We start from the raw sequence: 17,612 nt of genomic DNA on the forward strand, positions 1-17,612 counted from the left end.
TGCTCGCAGACCACCATCCTGATCGACTGGCGTCGCAGCACGCGCTCGCTATAGCATATAAAGTGAATAGTTAGATCAAGGAGGCGGTTAAACTACTAGAAAATGTTGTCGCGATAGAATCAGAAGTACTCGCAGAAGACCACCCCTCACGACTAGCGTCGCAGCATGAGCTCGCTGGAGCATATCAAACAAATAGTCAAATCAAGAAGGCAGTTAAACTGCTAGAACATATTGTCGCGATAGAATCAGAAATGCTTACAAAAGACCATCCCTTACAATTGGCGTCGCAGCATAAGCTCGCTCGAGCATATCAAGCAAATAGTCAGATCAAGGAGGCAGTTAAACTGCTAGAATATATTGTCGCGATAGAATCAGAAGTACTCGCAGAAGACCACCCCTCACGACTAATATCGCAGCACACGCTCGCTGGAGCATATCAAGCCAATGGACAGATCAAGAAGGCGGTAAAACTGCTAGAACATGTTGTCGCGATAGAATCGGAAGTGCTCGCAGAAGACCATCCTGATCGGCTGTTATCGGAGAGGACCCTTGCTGCTTTCAACAAGGATCTGATGAAGAGATCCAGAACAAGACAGGCTTCTGCAACTCCGCAAGCAATGTCTGAAAACAATGTCACTTCCACTGCGCTATCAGATCAATCACCAGCAGAACAGGATCCGAAGCTAAGCTACAAGTCGAAAGGAAGGCTTCTCGTGAGGCAACTAAAGGGCTTTTTAAAGAAGGTCAATTAGTACTGGTGTTCGTTCTGTAAAACAATGGATTCTAGGCTACCAAATCCTTGGCTAACACGGTCATTGGCAAGGATATAAGGGATTACCTGGACGGTTTTGCACCTTCCGCAGCAATGTATGCCTCTTAACCAACTTTCTGCTAGTCGCTGATACACAGCCTCTCACCCACTTTTTCATCATGGAAGTATAACTACTATCATCACCTCTTGTTAAGCGCGACTTATGAACTTTTCACCCATGCAAAGCACCTTGCTCGAATTTCGCAGCTAATACACCGCCGATTTCCAGATGGCGTTCGTAAATTTATAGAACTTTCCGAGACTCCTGTGAGACCGACTGTCTATACTATTGTAACGGCCGCGCCTTTAGCATAGATTAGCTAATCATATATCTCTTTCTTCGTAGCATGTTAGTGGCACATTCCAACGCTTGACTAAGAGAGTACAGGGCAATCAAGTTATCGAGAGTGAGGGCATATCTGAATTCTAGTCTCAAGGGTACTAGGGTATCAATACCTTTTAAGTACAAAACATGTTATTAACCGTATGAACATATCCGGATTAGCGCACCATGTGATCAGGATTCAGAAAAGCGCCCGTGTTTCCAACATGGAAGGCGGTAATGGTCGCCTCTGTACAAGCAAATGAAGCCACTGGCGCATCTCTGATCCCCATTCGTGCCAGGCCAAAATCAGAAATATACGATACCGTATACCACTCAAAAATAAAAATAAAAAGCAATAAAAACCTGCTCTAACTGCGCCGAACCTCCTTAGTACGCCGAAGGGTCGAATATCCATCTACAGGTACCCCATCTAAATGTTGCACGCCAATTACAGATGCAAGAACCTCACTTAGCAGACAGCTATGAGGCTCTTCAGGAAAATAGTCCTTTCTCAGCGGTTCATCCGGTATGCTTCCATACTTCTCACAATTCCGAGAGCTGCCCCCATGAGCGTCGAGCTGATGGTTAACCTCTGCCGTGCTTGATTTCCGGTTCCACTTGGCATAAAGTACTTCAAATGGGCGTTTCGACAGATCCTTACTCTTTTCGCCACCCAGCACGAAGAATGACTCTGCTGACCCACCTTACCCCGAGGAATTGGTCTCCAACTGCCTTCGTCTCGCCCATCGGGGCCTCATATTGCGCGACTCAAGATAATTGTTCTCCGGTTACCGGGGGCAGCTAGTGGTCGTGGAGTGGAGATCCGGACCGGAAAACGCTGCCAAAGGCACGATAGGCCAGCGAACCATCTCAATTTCCAGATCAGTTTGCCACATGTACTGGATCTTATCATGGATAATCGGGTCTTTCCTATAACCAAGAACTTTCCAGAGTTTCGTCCGAAAAATAAACCAGTCAGAATCATAGTCGTCCCAGTCAAGGCTGGGCCCAGTGGATGACATCTCTTCGTCAGCACTCAAACCGGCACTGTCTCCTTGTATTTCTTCACCTAACTCATCTTCTTGCATAGACTGGGAGTAGAGGTCCCCTGGGCATGGTATCCCTCGAAGCTTCGGGAATATCCTGCGCCACTCCGTTGCAACGCTCTGGAGTTTGTCCCGTTGCATCAAGTGTCGTGGATTCTCGAAATAGATTCTCGCGAAGTGCATGCTTTCCAACCGTCAGAGCGGATGCGGTTCTGTTATCACTGCGAGAGAGATGCATAATTGAGTCATAGGCAGGTCAAGCACTGTCAGTCGCGGGCAGTGACGTGAGATATCTTGAAGCAGTGCACCGTGCATCTGGAACTTCACTCCCAGAACGAGAAACTCCAAGTGAGGCAGAGCAGGCAACAGACCTAGCAGCAGGTCTTCCCCTAACGTTGGGTCTTCCCTAAAGTCTATGCACCCCACGCTAAATTCTCGTAAAAGCGGGCAGCATCGCGCGATCTGGATGAGCTCTTCTTCGTCGCGAAACTCACCGAAGTGCAGATTGAGAACTTGTAGATGTTGGCATGATGCTATATTCTCAATTATACTATGGTCGATGAAGCGTATTTCCGGCCTAAGATTTTCCAAGCTGAGGATTTGAAGTTTCTCGAATTCTGGTAATTGATCCAACCAGTCTTCCTCCCCCTCTCGAATATACAAGGCCTTCAGGTTTGGCCATGAAATTCCCTGTTTCCAAATACGGGGTTCACAATGGCGGACGTCCAGCGCCATTACCTTGAGATTTTGTTGTTGTTGAAGGTATGATAGGAGCTCCCCAGCTACATTCTCCGACGATATGCTCAGTTTCGTATACTAGTGCCTTCCGAAAAATCTCGTATAGTTCGCGACCAGCATCGGATTGAGTTAGGCCTTCAGTTCCAGACGGTTCCTCGAGGCAGAAAAACTGCAAATCACAACTTCTTAGCAGCCGACAAATCTCATCCATCTGGCGGCGGCTGCCTGATTGGTATATCGTGAGAGCCTTGAGGCTGGGGAACTTATACCGCTCGAGTTAGGCATGATTTTACAGGAAGAGGATCATTGCGAACCAGACCAGACTTACCGAGGCTTTGATGAACTCTTGGGAGCTAACAATCAGTTTACAGTAGTAACTATCAATGGCCAAAAACTCAATGGTTGGGTTGATAAGGATGTCAGGAAACAGCGACCAATCTTGATCCTTGATCTCGAAAGGGATTGTGAGACTTGAAAGAACCCTTCCCCGCGGCTGCAGAAGGTACTCAGCGTATTGACGATGACGCATTGCGCGACATTTCTCTAAGCATACAAGCCGAGTATGTGGCCCTTCGACTTCATCAATGGCGGGTCTCTCAGGAGAAAGAAGAAGATGCTTCACGAAACTCATATTGCGGGCGAATTGCTTCCGCGATGCTACAAAAGGGCAATTGAGTGACCCAATGTCCGGTGTGCGGAACTGCATGTCGTCCAGAGAGCCCTTGTACAGCTTCTTTAAAGCGGCCACGTTCCATATGCTGTTCACACCAGCGCAATTCAGAAGGTACGGGACATTGTAAATATTGTTGATGACAAGACCAACAATTTCCGGGACCAACAGTGGATTTCGTGCGTTTCGCTCAAATCTGGCAACCATCCTGAGAAGACGCACCGCCGGAGAACATATATTAACCGTTAGTATCTCGATATTAGGCCAATCATCCGTGGTCACCGTAGGAACTCGATGGTGTTGGTGGGAAGAGGCGGGAATGGCCCGATTTTTTGGGACATGGGACAAACAGGCTGTCGTAAGATGCCACTACTGTAGGCTCCTCTTGGAGAGTTATTCAAGAAGAAACGGTTCATATATGAACCATTGACGGGCGCAACGCTGAGTGATTGGACGCCCAAGCCCCTGAACCACTAGCGCCTTCAGCGCAACGCTGGCTGCAAATGACGTATCTCTTATTGGATAACATCTGACGCCCCGCTTCAGCGCTTGAGCCTCAGCTGGCCAACGAATTACTCTGAAATTGCTCTGTCTCTGAAGAGATTATATCGTGACAATGTATATCGCCTTGCATCAATTCACCGTATCACCACCCGGCCTCCCGCTCTTACGGTTTAACTGAGAGCTGAACGGACTCTTATTTCATTGAAAAGGAGGATGCATGTTTGTTGGAACGAATACGATGTAGTTTAGTCCTTGAAATTAGGAGTATGTTGGCCGTTAAAAGCTGCTGGCCTCTGGAAGCAATCCTTAAGTGAACATAATTGCGAAGTATAGGTATATACATAGGCTAGACACTAAGTATCACCAATCATAACTCATGACCCGGGAATTGCATTCCTGAGTATACCCGACATGGGAATCAGCTCATTCCAGGACCAATTATCCCAAGTCGGTGAGACTCCTAGCTCAGGAACGGCAAACCTGAGACCCAGAGGGACGTACGCCGCTAGCCATACGGCCGATCTGGCTGGAAGCCCCAGTGAAAGATCGGATCGGGGCTTTAAGTCGAAATCAGCCATAGGCTCGTGGTCTGATCACCGAGAAGGTCGGAGGGGGTGGAGCAGCGGCCCAATGTGGTAGGCTCAGATACCGATGACCTGTGCAGTACGATCGAGTGCGAAGGCCTAGTGGTCTAGCACCAGAAGCGCCAGACCCTGTGCTTCGGACCGACTTCATCATAGGGCGCCGGTCGTACGACCACCATGGACGGAGGACCGCCAACTGGCGTCCATGGCGGCTGCCAGGCCCAGACAGTCGTCTGCCTACATGTTTGCGGCCCTTCTAGTCTCCCGACCGCCCAATGTAACTAAGGAAGATCCTTGGCCTCACAGTTCCACGTCGCGTGCGATCGACCTCATCGTGTCTTCGTCCATCGCAAGCTCCCCCCCGAAGTGCATAAAGATGGTATTGGTGTCATCCTCAATGGCCGCCTTGAAGCATTGTGCGGGCGTGAGCAGCCGCAGATTCTTATCGTAGAACGTTGCCTGCCGGTTTCTCGCCTCCTTTCTCGCCACCCGTTCTACCTGCGATGGATCCGACCGATCAACGACCACCTTGTGTGCCGTCTTCCAACGCCCGTCGGTTTCTCGGACCCGGAACACGACCGTCACGGGCTGAGGAGTTGCCTCTGCCTGACGGGGCCGCACATTCTGCGCCCGCCGAGCGACTAGGTACGGGGGGTTCAGTACGTGGCGAAGCAACTCCAGCCCCCGGTTCCGGATGTCCCTACGTTGGATGATTGGCAAGGGGTACACTTTCATCCTCCAGCTGGCTTCCCTCGTCCCGCAATCGTGTAATCAGATCCGGCAAGTCAAGGGGAAGCTCAGTCACAGGGCGGGGGATAGCCCCAGGTGTTTGTAGCTGGTCGAGAGTATCCGCACGCTCCCGGGCGACTAGATCATCTTGGGATTCTCCACCCGCTCCAGTGATGAGCTCCGTTCCGGGCGGAATTTGCTCTCCGACTGTTCCTTGCGGAGCTTCAGCTGGTAATGGTCCTCCAGAAATATGCTCCGGACCATCCGGCTCGTCGACCGACAGCGTTACTTCTGGCTCAGTGTGCTCTGCGATGGGTTGCAACGGACCAAATCCGGGCCGTTGCTCCGCGCTTGGCTCCGAGTTGGTCATAGCCCCTTGTGCGACCGACTGGCCTCGAGCGGCAAGCGATCTTTTTGTCACGTTACGGTTGCCTTTCTGTGTAGCATCATATGGTTTCCATGTCGTATCCTTAAGAACTGTGGAGATTGTTGGTGACTGAACAGTTGACTGGCGTGATAATGTAGCTGGTATTCCAGCACGATCTTCCACCGACTCGGATTGGGTCAGTGCGGAAGAACCCAGGTCCATGGCCCCGTCCACTGCATCTGCTCCCTCAACTGGCACGCTGGACATATCCGTATCACGTGGCGCCCCTGAAGTCAAAGAAACCACAGTGGCTGTGCCCTCCACCCCCGGACTCCCACCCTCTGATCGGTTACGTAGGTCATCTTCATCGATCTCCGTATCATCCGGTTCCTCACTGCCAGAATCCATTCCTCTGCTACCTGCCGGCTGTTGTCCGACAATCTGCCGTCGAATCTGATCTCCTGCGTCAGACCTTTCACAATCCATATCCATGACCTCAGAGATAGTAGACGCCGCTCTTATGGAACTTGATATGGAAGGCTCTTGGGGAAGAGGTGGGCCGTGCTCCACCGCCGGCTGTCTTTCTTGGTGTCGATGCCATCGATCTCCTTGCCTCTGATCTTGTTCTTCAGGGGTTTCCAAACGATCCTGACGGCCATGGAATGACGCCTCATCAGAGCCGTTTATCGACATATTGTCGTATGCCGGTTCCGACTCTGATCTCGGAACATCGCTGGGGATAAACAATGGTGAAACAGGCTCGCTGGACGATGGATGCCCCGGAGAAGCACGTGGGGAGGTTGTTGGGGAGGGCTTGCCAAAAAAGGCGTAGTAAACGCTTCTTCTCACCTCCAGCGATGAGAGGTTTCTTTGCGACACCGTTGCCGAGTGTAGAGTGTCAAAGAAGATATGCGGACGGTCTAGTTGCTGGGTTTGCTCCAGAGGCACTCCACAGCGCTCCATTAGCTGAATTGCCCGTCCAGTGATATGCGCCACCGGTGCGGCCTCGTTTGGGATAGCGAGCGCAAAATAACCAGCAATCTGCTCAACAAGAGACTCGAAAGTCTCATGGTCATAGTGGTAGTGATCCGGCTTCCGTGCTTTGAGCAGGGCAGCCCGGGCAATCTAGTGGTCAGGTGATTGTCGTAGGATCGCCCTAATTGGTGGAGTATGAAATCCTAGCTGCTTGGCAAGGGTGGCCATTCCATGAATCAAGCTCTCGTCCGCCGTCGCTCGTGCCTTTGCCCGCGTGGGATTAGCCTTTGGGCCGCGCTGAAGATCCTTGGCCATGTCCGGGTAGTGTCGCATCGCGTACATCCAGATTTGACGATAACAAGAGGATATACGTCCATCCCTAGATCCAGGCTGTCGTCGGAAAGAAGACTCCGATGTCTGGATTAGACAAGATCCGTTGGAGCGACGAGATCGAAAGCTATGGACTAGCGCGCTTCGTACGGTCAGCTGTTGCTTGTTTAAAACAACCAGCCGTTTCACAGCATTGGCACAGAGTTCCAAGTAGGAAATATCGCGGAAAAAGGTATGAAGGGATGAGATGATGCCGTCGCACATTTCCTGGGTCCGGATCTTCTCCCATATTCCCACACGTTGGGACCGGCTAAAGTTGGAGAAGACCTCCCCGCCGAGGATTTTCCCCTTCACCGTCTTCCGGTCAACTTTAGACGCACGGGGAGCGTAGAGCTGCAGGGTGTCAACGGTGTGGAGGTCAATAAGGGCCACCCGAGTGCGGTCATGGTTGACAAGGGTTGCCCAAAAGTTCTTTAATGTGTCAAGTAGTGAATGAGTTCCTAAGACAATAAGTCAGGGATAGCCTACAGATAGCGACGAGTAGGACCAACTTCATCACACTTTAAAGCAAGGACTGTGTTTAATAACCCAAGGCTCATCCTATTCCAGAGCCCGGGGATCGCAAGTAACGCGTCAAATGCTGCACAGAGATGTGTGTTATCCGGAGAAGTGAGCTACCTTAGCCGCTTGGCTTTGTTCGGCGATAGTCGAGTCCACCAACGATTTTGAAAGAGCGCATTCGCCTCATGCTGATACTGGCGGATTTCCGGTACACTTCTCCATCAGTTGGCGCCTTTTCGTTTGAATACTCATCTATGAGTGCACTCCTTAGATCAGGGCTTATGTCTACAAGAGAGGATTAGTATGGATTGGGAAATTATGCTTTTGAAATCAGACCATCCAGATATATGTCCACCGTCCACCACCGGTCTGAGGGAGGTAAGGTTTCCTCAGCAGCTTTCAATCTATGTTGCCCATGGAGACATTGTACTTGATGCCTACGAAAAAGGAGGCGGGGGTATTGCGGTTGACAAGTTTTAAGTTCTTCGGGGGTCAGTCCTGCGGCACGGCATGCTCTTTCGAGGTGGTTGCCTGGAGACAACAGCAGTCACATGAATTCGAATGTCGAGTCGCTGGCACCCATCCTTAGCAAAGATATCACGTAATCGTTCCACGTTCTTTTGGTCAATTTCACGGCTTATGAGTGGCTGGAGAGAGATTTGGTTGAGGCCGATCTTGGCGGTGCCTTGGTACTTTAGGAGTCGTTCGACGGTTAATCGCCGTTCGGTATCTGTCAACAAATCCATAGCTTTAAGTTCACAAATAACTTCGGCCTTTTTTTGTCGATACTCGGAGGTGAGGCAGAACTATTTATGTTCAGCTGAGTCGACGTTATGCGGTACTTGCTTGTACCCTTACTGGGTTGTTGCAGGTTGAGCGCTGAAGCGCTGAAGCGCCAATTTCCTCACACATCAGCCGCGTCCCTCTTTGGAAGACCTTTTTATTTTCCATAAAGGAGGCCACCATCCGAAACGGATCCAGGAATATTTCACGCCGAGTTGAAAGAGGGTCAGAAGGGTATAAATGCAGACCAGTCCTCGAGTCCGAGATTAACTGGCATACAACTTCCACTTTCCACATTTGAGAGCTGCTTCCCACATTATCTGTACCTCCATTACGACGACCCCTACCTGTGGATGGCGAAAAGGCTTCGGAAACACATGTCGAACCTCCATAGAAAGGCTGCAGGACTATTCTATGCTGGGTTCGGCGAGTATGCCCATCCTCATTAATTGTGAGGATGATAGGGCTAGTGGACTGGTTAACGCGGATGGTGATACCATCCAGGAAACGCCCAGCCATCGCTCACTGAGCTCTGTCTGCTACGGCAGCCAGACAGAACAGAGTTTAGGACATTCAGGGTTCAGCCGCACCAACTTCTTTGGCTGGAAGGTCTCCATCCTATGACGAGATGGTGGTGCGGCGATCAACCCGCGGTGAATGCGCCTCAACAGTGTCTTCGCCTGTGGAGGACATGGAGAGCGCCGTACAGAACACATGCTTCGGTAACCTGAACCGTGCTCTATGGACGAAAAACTTACAAGGCCTAGAGTGTACAACCGAGAGTAGAGGACAAGCGGCGTCTGATGGGGAGCATATCCATGGCGCTCGGACTGTAGCGGTGGCATGGCGTTCCCATCAGCTAAACAAGATAGTACCTGGGCTCCAGAGACCGGTATGTTATATCTTCACCGTTAAGATCGTTTTGCTGGCTGAACGAGTACACCAGATACCCTATTCGATTGCCCTCGCTCAATGCCCGTGCAGCCACCAGGCAGCCAAGTCGATTCTGTGACAAGCGTCCTTACACACCGGTCAACTCAAGAGGGTGGGTTGGAGTTTCTCTGCCTCAGAATGGAGTGGCAGTCCTACTACTAGTTGAGATGGCGTGCTCCACAGCTGCTCACTCACTATGTCCATCATACCAGCTTCCAACATAGTCCCAGAGTACGTAAAGACGGGCCGTTTCGGAACTGACCCTAATGTCAAAGCATCCAAAGTGAGCCAGGGCGCAGTAGGTTAGGTCACGTTGTGCCTCTTCGCATTTCTGTATGGCCAACTCGATTCATCCAACTTGATTTCTTATAAATTTGAATCCAAGCTTTGTGAATGGCAAGTTCATCGGCACATGCAGCTATTGGCCAATACGAAGTCGCTTCCGCCCGTGTACCTCGGCCCCACACGAGTGCTGCTCTCGTAACCTCATTCGCTTTTTCATCGGCCGGCTAGCCAATTGGGAACGATGAAAGTCAATGATCAACACCCGCTCTAGCTCGGCGTTCCACAGCATGTTATCCGGCCGAAGGTCCTGGTGTAATACCCCGAGTGAGCGAATCGCCTTCTGTGATCGCGAAACCTCATGCCTGATCGTCTCAATATCTTCCAACTTGTGGATGGGTTCACCGCCCCAACCCATCAGGAGCATATGGCGGATCTGGCCAGCCCCGTGCAGGAAGTAGACCATGGCCAGGTCGATTGTGCCGAGAAAGACCGGGACGGCTCGCCCTTGGGCTCGCCAGAGGATACGATAAATATCCGCCTCTCGCTTGACCTCATTCCACAGGTAAGACGTGGTTCCTTTTCCGACGACCGTATACCCATATGCGGTGCACGTGATTTTGAAGGGCGCTCCCGATGCTCCACAGCCTCCCATGGGGGTGCAGTCGACGTCGAGATTTTGGTCCAGTTGCTGCTTAATCCGCCGAACCAGACCGCTGGCGTCAATCAAGTGTTGGTTGCTGGTGCCACCCTGTCGATGAAGCTCGACATTCGGGCAGCAGTCATCCAGCGTGCCTCCTCGCTGCAGGCCCAACAGACATCGCTGGGTACAAAATTGAGTGTTGTGTTGGTACCGACCGTGTTCGTTCGGCCGGGTGCCCGTTTGACGGGCTGATCGCTGCACCGATGGAGATGATGGAGATGACGTAACCTGGCTGAAGCCACGCTTCCGCCCGCCGGGAGCGGAGTCCGTACCCGAGTCTGGAGAATCCTCGCGCTCCATGGTATTCGGCGCGCACTGGGCTCGAGACCGGGTCGGTATTCGACGTCGTTGTGTAGGAGATTCCACCGGAGAGGACGACGGGAGGTACTCGGAGACCGTCCGTCCGGAACTCACCGAGGGACTATATTCGGAGCTCGGCGGGTTTTGTCGTAATTCTCTTTCCGGGATTTGGGAGCGGGTATGATCGAAACTCGTCTTCCAGACCGGCAGCTGCTTCCGTGCCTTATTTCGCCAGGCCTGGTCGCGGACCGGCGCGCCAAAACACAGCAAGCACAGACACAATACCCGCGCAACGGTCGTCAACGGCTGATCAAAGCTCTGGTCATCATTCAGATCGATCTCCATGTTTGGCTCACACAGGTGGTAGTACAACGTCCCCGGCTCATCGTAAGGGACACGTAACAGAACCAATGCCAATCCGTTCGTCAAATATGAGTACTCGAGACCTTCCTGGATCATGACATGGTACTCTTGAGTTATAGCCGATCCGGTCAGCCAGGCTGCATTATACGACAATTTCGCGGATTCCTCCGTGGGGATGGAATTGGGCTGGACCACCTCTTCCCAAAAGTTCATCTCTCGCAAGCCGGCGCGCAGGTTCTCGACGGACAGTTTATGAGGCGGCTTATACTCGACTGTGGTAAGAAGCGTATTTCTCTCACCGTCAACGCGGCGGATGCAAAATTGATCTGGTCTAGAACGCCGGTACGTCGAGGATTCAGCCAGTAGGGACGGATCAGCCTCAGTTTGATCGAGGGCGTTTGCATGATTGTCAAACTTGACCCCATCGCCCAAGCCAAATTGGTCTCGGGCAGCAGGGTTCTTGCAAAGTTCTGCGATGATGTCATGAACATAGTTCTCCACACCAAATCGTTCATAGCTTTCCAGATCCTGTTCACTACTTATAGCTCTTTCACCAAACCTTTGCCCCAGATCCTCCAGCACAAGGCGGGGCGAGAATAGTTGCGCGGCGGTCTCCCCTGGAGTCTCCAGATAGGCGCAAATAGAGCGGTAAACCTCCTGTTGTCTGGCGGCACAATCTTCCCAATGCCGAAGCCGCAACGGACAATATTTCCCGGTCGGCGGGGGTATTTTACCAGTCGTAGAGCGAGACGGGGTTTCAACTCGTAGCTGCAGCGAGAAAAGGGAGTGGCACAGGCAAAGGAGCTCGAGAAAGGTCGTTGGCCGTGTTCGTTCTCGTCCTTCGTCCCGCTCTTCCTCTGCCCTCTTCTGACTCTCTTCAGCTCGTCTTCGTTCTTTCTTTTCTCGTTCTCGCTCTTCCTCTGCCCTCTTTTGACTCTCTTCAGCTCGTCTTCGTTCTTTCCTTTCTCGTTCTCGCTCTTCCTCTGCCCTCTTTTGACTCTCTTCAGCTCGTCTTCGTTCTTTCCTTTCTCGTTCTCGCTCTTCTTCTGCCCGCCTCCGTTCTTCCTCTGCCTTTCTTTTGTCTTCCTCCGCCCTCAGATAAAGCGCCTTATAATCCGGAGAGCTGGAACTATCCATCTATTCGATAAGTCGTGAACATGTACAGAATCGACGCGGGTTATTCCGACAAGAACCTAGAACAAACGAGATGTCAACAAACAGGATCGACTGGAGAAGTCTGGCTTGGAGTCGGCAAAGAGTCAATATGAGGGAATTTAAGAGCCATAAGACAACCTATTCTGGCTCAAAATGTTCGTACAGAATCAACTAATTCGTAAAGGCGGAATCTTCGAGGGCATTTACTGAGACGGGGGACGAAGGGAAGGTGATATACTGTCCTGGGAGAAAGGGCTGGTTAGCGCTTACTTATCACGTGATATACTGATCGTGTGGACCGACTCGTGTGGAGGCACGTCGTATTATTAGTGCACATTGGCCGTGCCAAGCATTGATCCATGACCCATGCTAACCTTCGATAGGTCCCGCAACTCATAAAAACATCATCAACCGATATTTACAGTTAAAAGGGAGAAGAATCCCCAGGTCAAAATTTTAACATGTTCCAAATCGAGTCCGGCACCTTTTACTCCTGGCGTTCCCACAAGTAGCCAGAACACCCCCACGATCCAATAAACAAAATTAACTAGTGCCTAATGGAATATTGCATATAACACTGCGAGTTGCAGTTCGGTTTGATACCAGTCATTACCACGGGTAGTTAAGTACCCTAAATAGTTCAGTTCGGTGTTTCTGGACCAGTTTACTGCTTGTCCTGGGAGTAAGCTCAAGAACAACCTGACCACCAGGATGGAAGGAAACCGAAAGGTTTGTTTGGATGAGTTCCAAAGATAGACCCCGCCGCGGAATGGAGAGTTAACCACGTGATAATGTCATGTCGAGAGACTAAATATGGAGTTCATTGACCCAGACGGCTTGTATTGGCTTTCGTTGCTTCTTTCTCGGCTGAGCCCCTCTTCTAATACATTCATGAAGCCTATCCCGAAATCTGCAATTGATCCTAAGCTTGTCGAGTTTACACCTTTTTCCCGTGGCTCCCATCATTCAAAACACCCAGCCTCATCTTCCAGCACCATACCATACCTGCACTCCATCCGCCGACACTGGACTTAGACTGAGCAGTTCTGTGTCACCGTTGCAAAAGCCTCAAGGATAGTCTCCTTGTCGTTTCCAAACAATTTATACTTGTCGCGTCGCACCTCATCCTCTGTTGCCCATGCAAAATCTTGGTGCTCCCTAGGATTCAGTTGTATTACGTCCTTGCATTTTAGTGCTCGCCCTGACACCCCTTGCCTATTTTCGTGGGATATGGAATGTTCGAGCTCGGAGACCTCAATGATGTATGGAAGGCCAACCCATTCGTGCTGTTCGCCTTCCTTAGATCGCGTCCAGGTCTGAATCGGGAGAGCGTGAATGACTCGGGACAGTTGCAGGCCAGTCTCTTCCCGAACCTCTCGCTCTAGAGCATCTCGTGGTGTTTTGTCCTGTTCTTCGCAACTCCCAGCGGGTACCTTCCAAAATCCAGGTTCGCTATCGCAAAGAGCGCGTTGAATAAGAAGGATACAAGGTTTTCCTGAGACCCACAAGAATATATGGGCACTAACTCTGATGCAGTAGGCGGTGTCGTGGAATCTAAGTTGATGAGGCAATTCTGTGATGCGAAAAGCCGATAGGTCCGTGTCGCACTCAAGGCCGAATAATAACCGCTTCACGTTGCGCACTGCGGCAGAAGGATCATGCTTGTACTGCAAAAGATATCTCTGCAACTCCGCAGCTGTGAACCGGCCCGAAGGCACTTCGCAGGCGAATGCAGTGGATAAGTTATCAATATCTTCCAGCCTCCAATCAGGGTTGGCTGGTATGGATAATGGTGTGATCTCCATAAAAAAAGTGTCAGCAGGTTGCAAATAAAACATGAGAAATATCTGCCGAGCTTCTTGCCATTCAACTGGACCCATGTTAATTTTCATGTCCACACGCCCTGGACGCAAGAGAGCGGAATCCAGCCGCTCGGGGTGGTTGGTGGTCATGATCAAAACGCGGTTCTCTTGCGCTGCTAAGCCGTCAATAGCGTTCAAGACGGCAGAAAGGGTGACACTCCCAGGTGACCACTGGATACGGTCGACTCCATTGTGATCTGGCTTTCCGCTCGGGGGGCTATCGCTGCTGCGCTTCTTGATGCCGGCTTCGTCGATGTCTTCCAGGAGAACAATGCAATGTTTTGGTAGGTCGCGGAACAAAGTAGCCAAGACAGTCTCATCAAGGCCAACTGCACTCAGACTGAGCGCGTATATATCCAAATACGAAAAGCTGGCAAGTGCTAGTGACAGGCTTGACTTGCCAGTACCCGGCGGACCATAAATGAGATAGCCTCGTCGATACGGGATCCCGTGGGACTCGTACCAGCTCTTGGTCCTGGGGTCTAGAAATTCCTGGAGATCTTCAACAACACGCCTCTTCTTATCTTGATCCAAGGCTACAGTCGAGAAGAATCGGGGATCTTTAGATGCCACTTGCATCCATTGGCAACTGGACCCCACCTTGAACCCCTCGTACACAGCGACTTGTTTGGGGTCTCCATTAACAGGGGTCTTATGAATCTCATCCATGAGATCATCGAGGACGTGTCTTTTTCCCGGCAATGCATAAAAATGAAGTCTCTCCATAGCCGCAAACCAGGGGCTCCCTGTTTCCTTATACGGCTGACGATACAATGCAACCCAAGAGCCTTTGTACGTGAAAAAATGGATTTTATCCTGCGAAGGTGTATACCGGAGTGTACCGAGATGACGACGACATTTTCTTTTAAGCCAAAATTCCCTTGGGCTCTGACCAAATGATTGGTTATCCATGGGAACATCTTCCTCATCATCGGCCTTGCCATCGTCGCCATCCCATGGCGTGGACAGACTTGTCCTTGTACCTGCTACCCGCTGACGGGTCCGATTCAAAGCTGGTTGGAGGGATATCCAGCGCATGGCGCTCGGATACAATTTGTTATGGCTCCATATTTCAGTCGACGTTGCAAAATATAGGAAGAGAAAAATAATCCGGTTGCAACATGCTGGGAGAGCGAAGGACAAGAAGGCCAGGACTGCCGCAGAGATACGTAGGTGAGATGAGATATCAATATTGAAAAAGAGAGAAACCAAATGGGAAAAGAAACCAAGGCCCGGAATCAGATCTTCGATCATCGATGGCAGCATGCCAGAGGGCAGACTCGTGGAGTTGACGCCAGAAGCCATTTGAACTTGAATTTGATGATTTAGTACTCGTCCTTGGGGGAAAGCTCTAGCCCTCTTTATACAATCTACTCTGGGTCAAACAGCCGCACTCAGTTCGGTGATACGAGGCACGCCCAGTGCACGTGTCGGAGACAACCCGGCGAAGTAATTTCCTGATCTAGGAATCTACTGCGCGGTCTTTTGCTGGTGTGGCGTCATTGGGTGGGGAGAAAAAAGACAGAAAGTACAAAACGGGAAGGAGTCCGTGCCGCGCTCCCAGCTACAACAGAATACTCTCAGGTGGGCACCGGTGCATCGATAGCTGATCTGGCTCCAACAGACTATCCGACGTATGTTTTAAACTAGTGCTGAGGGAATTTCATGAGAGAATTTGAGTTTGGTTATGTCTTCATGCAATTTTCCATGGCTTGCAGTTGTAGCTGACTCGTGGAAAGGAGAAAAGATCAACGCTGCCTATCCAAAGAACATGTTGTTGACTATACCGTTTACATTTAACTTTCAGAACAAAAAAATACGTCCAAACTGGGTCCAGCTAATTGTTAGTCTACGCAAGCAGACAGTTCCTTTATGGTACGATTGTAATATCAGCAATACAGGGATTGTCGTTTCTTAGGTCGGATAAAAGTGGCTTATTCTAGGTCGACAGATGCCTCAATACATACTCTGCCCATGGCTTTTCGATAATTGGATTAGCTACATCCGCCTATCCGAATTTTTTATTCCGTCTTTCCCACTCATTTGCCCCTTCCAGGCAGTCACACTGAGAGTGGGAGTTTTCTATTTTCGTGTTCCTCTCTCCGCATCCCTCCATCGTGTCATTCGGGCTTGCATTGCTATCATTTGGCGTGTGCCTTGAAACCCTCTGGTTCTAAGGCAACTTGGCTGTTCAAGGGTCGCCACAGAACTCGGTTCAACTCCGTCTTGCACCTCCGCTTGTCACACCGGTGACTGCCAGGCAATTTGTCTACGATACTGTTAATTGATAATTGTCCAGGGTAAAAACAAGCATATGCTAAGAAGAGTGGATCTTACCTATTCTGACTCCAGAGTTCGAGAGCATGGCAGCTGAATATTCCACACATAGAAAGAATATAATATATAATGCAAAAACAGAAAATGAAGGAAATGGTAATCACGTCCCACATCGTGCGAAAAGGCCTGTGAGATAGGTTGTAGTAATGAGGATCGTTTCGGGTCTCCTGATTGAGATGGTGCTATCACAGAATTACAGGAATCTCTATTCTGTAATAACCAGCCAATATTTATTTATCTTCCCTTCCCCCAAAGGGATCAGACAACTAGCGAGGTTCTGTTCCAACCAATTAGTTTTGGCGGACTGTGCAGGTCTACAACGAAAGAGGATTTCGCCTGACTCGTAAACCAGCTCATTCCCTGCGTCTGTCTCTAGCCAATGATCACTAGTCTGTGGTACCTATCCCGAACTAAGCGCGTGTCCGACCACTGTTCAATGATATGCAGCAGAGAAGATGCGAGGCAACCAGCGATTGTGATCTAGAAGCCAACTTTGCATCGTACTCCAATACCTAGGTTTTCAATACAGCAAGTAATGTGCAAAGTGGGGCCGAATGGAGAGTCCAGGGGGTCTCCGCAAACACGGAAGTATGTACTATGTAGGTAAGACTAACCAGGATTTCATTCCTTTGATTCCCATGCCAGGGTTGCACGCGAACGAAGGACTGATCTTAAGAACTGTGCGATGTTGTAGGCTATGGGAAATATGAGAGTATTTTCTGACACCAAGTTATCAACGAGATCGCACTCTGAATTGTTCTTAGCCATCCGGACAGTTGATGAAAACCATGGTTTGTTTCCTAACCACGATTGTTTATGATCCTCACTAAAGTGTTATACATCAAAGGCTCGCAACGTTGTTCCCACGTCTGAGTCCATTCTCTGCAACGCTGCTCCCTTGCCCGAATCCATTCTCCGCCTTCCAGCCCAGACAGCAGTGAAGGCATTGCAAGTACGGTGCTTAAGCATCTTGGCGGATGACTGCAACCGCCTACGGTATACGCTCAGTCGTGATGCCGTGAATCTCTTAGATACTTGCCAGGCTCTCAAGAAAAGCGGGTATAAACAGGAATGGGTAGATCGCTTAGCAGGCAACGAACTGCTCCATAGCTACGCCGAGACTTTGACAGAAATACTCAGCTACAACGATCTTCTTAAGTTGGCTCTCCTTACTTGGCACTTTGATGGATCCTTCAATGGCCCAAAGGCACCGCCACCATCTCGAGAGCTCCTGATATTCTTATCGCCACCAAC

General features: G+C 50.4%; 8 protein-coding genes across 8 annotated transcripts in view; 1 reads left to right on the forward strand and 7 right to left on the reverse strand.

Annotated features, from left to right (window-relative positions):
* BDV37DRAFT_269804 (kinesin light chain) overlaps positions 1–752 on the forward strand; it is a gene marked incomplete at both ends in the record, with an annotated part of 3,709 nt that extends 2,957 nt beyond the window's left edge. Inside the window, one exon of the mRNA XM_032084440.1 lies at positions 75–752. Within this exon, the coding sequence (XP_031944090.1) occupies positions 75–752 (678 nt within the window). The remainder of the gene's footprint in view (positions 1–74) is intronic.
* Positions 753–1,924: 1,172 nt separating this feature from the next.
* On the reverse strand, positions 1,925–2,365 carry BDV37DRAFT_280719 (uncharacterized protein; the record flags this gene model as incomplete). The annotated part of the gene is made up of 1 exon (XM_032086639.1): positions 1,925–2,365. The coding sequence occupies one exon, from the start codon at positions 2,363–2,365 to the stop codon at positions 1,925–1,927; it is 441 nt and encodes a 146-aa protein (XP_031944091.1).
* Positions 2,366–2,423: 58 nt separating this feature from the next.
* BDV37DRAFT_242526 (uncharacterized protein) lies at positions 2,424–3,940 on the reverse strand. Its single transcript, XM_032081334.1, has 3 exons — positions 3,235–3,940; positions 2,906–2,964; positions 2,424–2,872 (listed from the first exon to the last, which is right to left on the reverse strand). The coding sequence occupies exons 1-3, from the start codon at positions 3,795–3,797 to the stop codon at positions 2,760–2,762; spliced, it is 735 nt and encodes a 244-aa protein (XP_031944092.1). The 5' UTR covers positions 3,798–3,940; the 3' UTR covers positions 2,424–2,759.
* A 667-nt stretch (positions 3,941–4,607) lies between these two features.
* BDV37DRAFT_242527 (uncharacterized protein) lies at positions 4,608–4,948 on the reverse strand (the record flags this gene model as incomplete). Its single annotated transcript, XM_032081335.1, has 1 exon — positions 4,608–4,948. A coding segment is annotated over one exon (159 nt), but the record flags the coding sequence as incomplete, so codon positions are not given.
* Positions 4,949–5,055: 107 nt separating this feature from the next.
* BDV37DRAFT_52708 (uncharacterized protein) lies at positions 5,056–6,818 on the reverse strand. Its single transcript, XM_032090827.1, has one exon. It carries the CDS (start codon positions 6,735–6,737, stop codon positions 5,379–5,381), a length of 1,359 nt encoding a protein of 452 aa, XP_031944094.1. The 5' UTR covers positions 6,738–6,818; the 3' UTR covers positions 5,056–5,378.
* An 81-nt stretch (positions 6,819–6,899) lies between these two features.
* BDV37DRAFT_269806 (uncharacterized protein) lies at positions 6,900–8,386 on the reverse strand (the record flags this gene model as incomplete). The annotated part of the gene is made up of 5 exons (XM_032084441.1): positions 6,900–7,550; positions 7,631–7,719; positions 7,836–7,918; positions 8,003–8,077; positions 8,148–8,386. The coding sequence occupies 5 exons, from the start codon at positions 8,384–8,386 to the stop codon at positions 6,900–6,902; spliced, it is 1,137 nt and encodes a 378-aa protein (XP_031944095.1).
* A 1,388-nt stretch (positions 8,387–9,774) lies between these two features.
* On the reverse strand, positions 9,775–12,501 carry BDV37DRAFT_291890 (uncharacterized protein; the record flags this gene model as incomplete). Its single annotated transcript, XM_032089055.1, has 2 exons — positions 12,003–12,501; positions 9,775–11,879 (listed from the first exon to the last, which is right to left on the reverse strand). Exons 1-2 carry the CDS (start codon positions 12,139–12,141, stop codon positions 9,775–9,777), a joined length of 2,244 nt encoding a protein of 747 aa, XP_031944096.1. The 5' UTR covers positions 12,142–12,501.
* A 507-nt stretch (positions 12,502–13,008) lies between these two features.
* Positions 13,009–15,620, reverse strand: BDV37DRAFT_52782 (P-loop containing nucleoside triphosphate hydrolase protein). The gene has a single exon (XM_032090829.1). It carries the CDS (start codon positions 15,324–15,326, stop codon positions 13,191–13,193), a length of 2,136 nt encoding a protein of 711 aa, XP_031944097.1. The 5' UTR covers positions 15,327–15,620; the 3' UTR covers positions 13,009–13,190.
* Between the last annotated feature and the right edge of the window lie 1,992 nt (positions 15,621–17,612).

The sequence above is a fragment of the Aspergillus pseudonomiae genome, assembly GCF_009193645.1.
Source record: "Aspergillus pseudonomiae strain CBS 119388 unplaced genomic scaffold BDV37scaffold_15, whole genome shotgun sequence".
NCBI classification, from domain to species: Eukaryota; Fungi; Ascomycota; class Eurotiomycetes; order Eurotiales; family Aspergillaceae; genus Aspergillus; species Aspergillus pseudonomiae.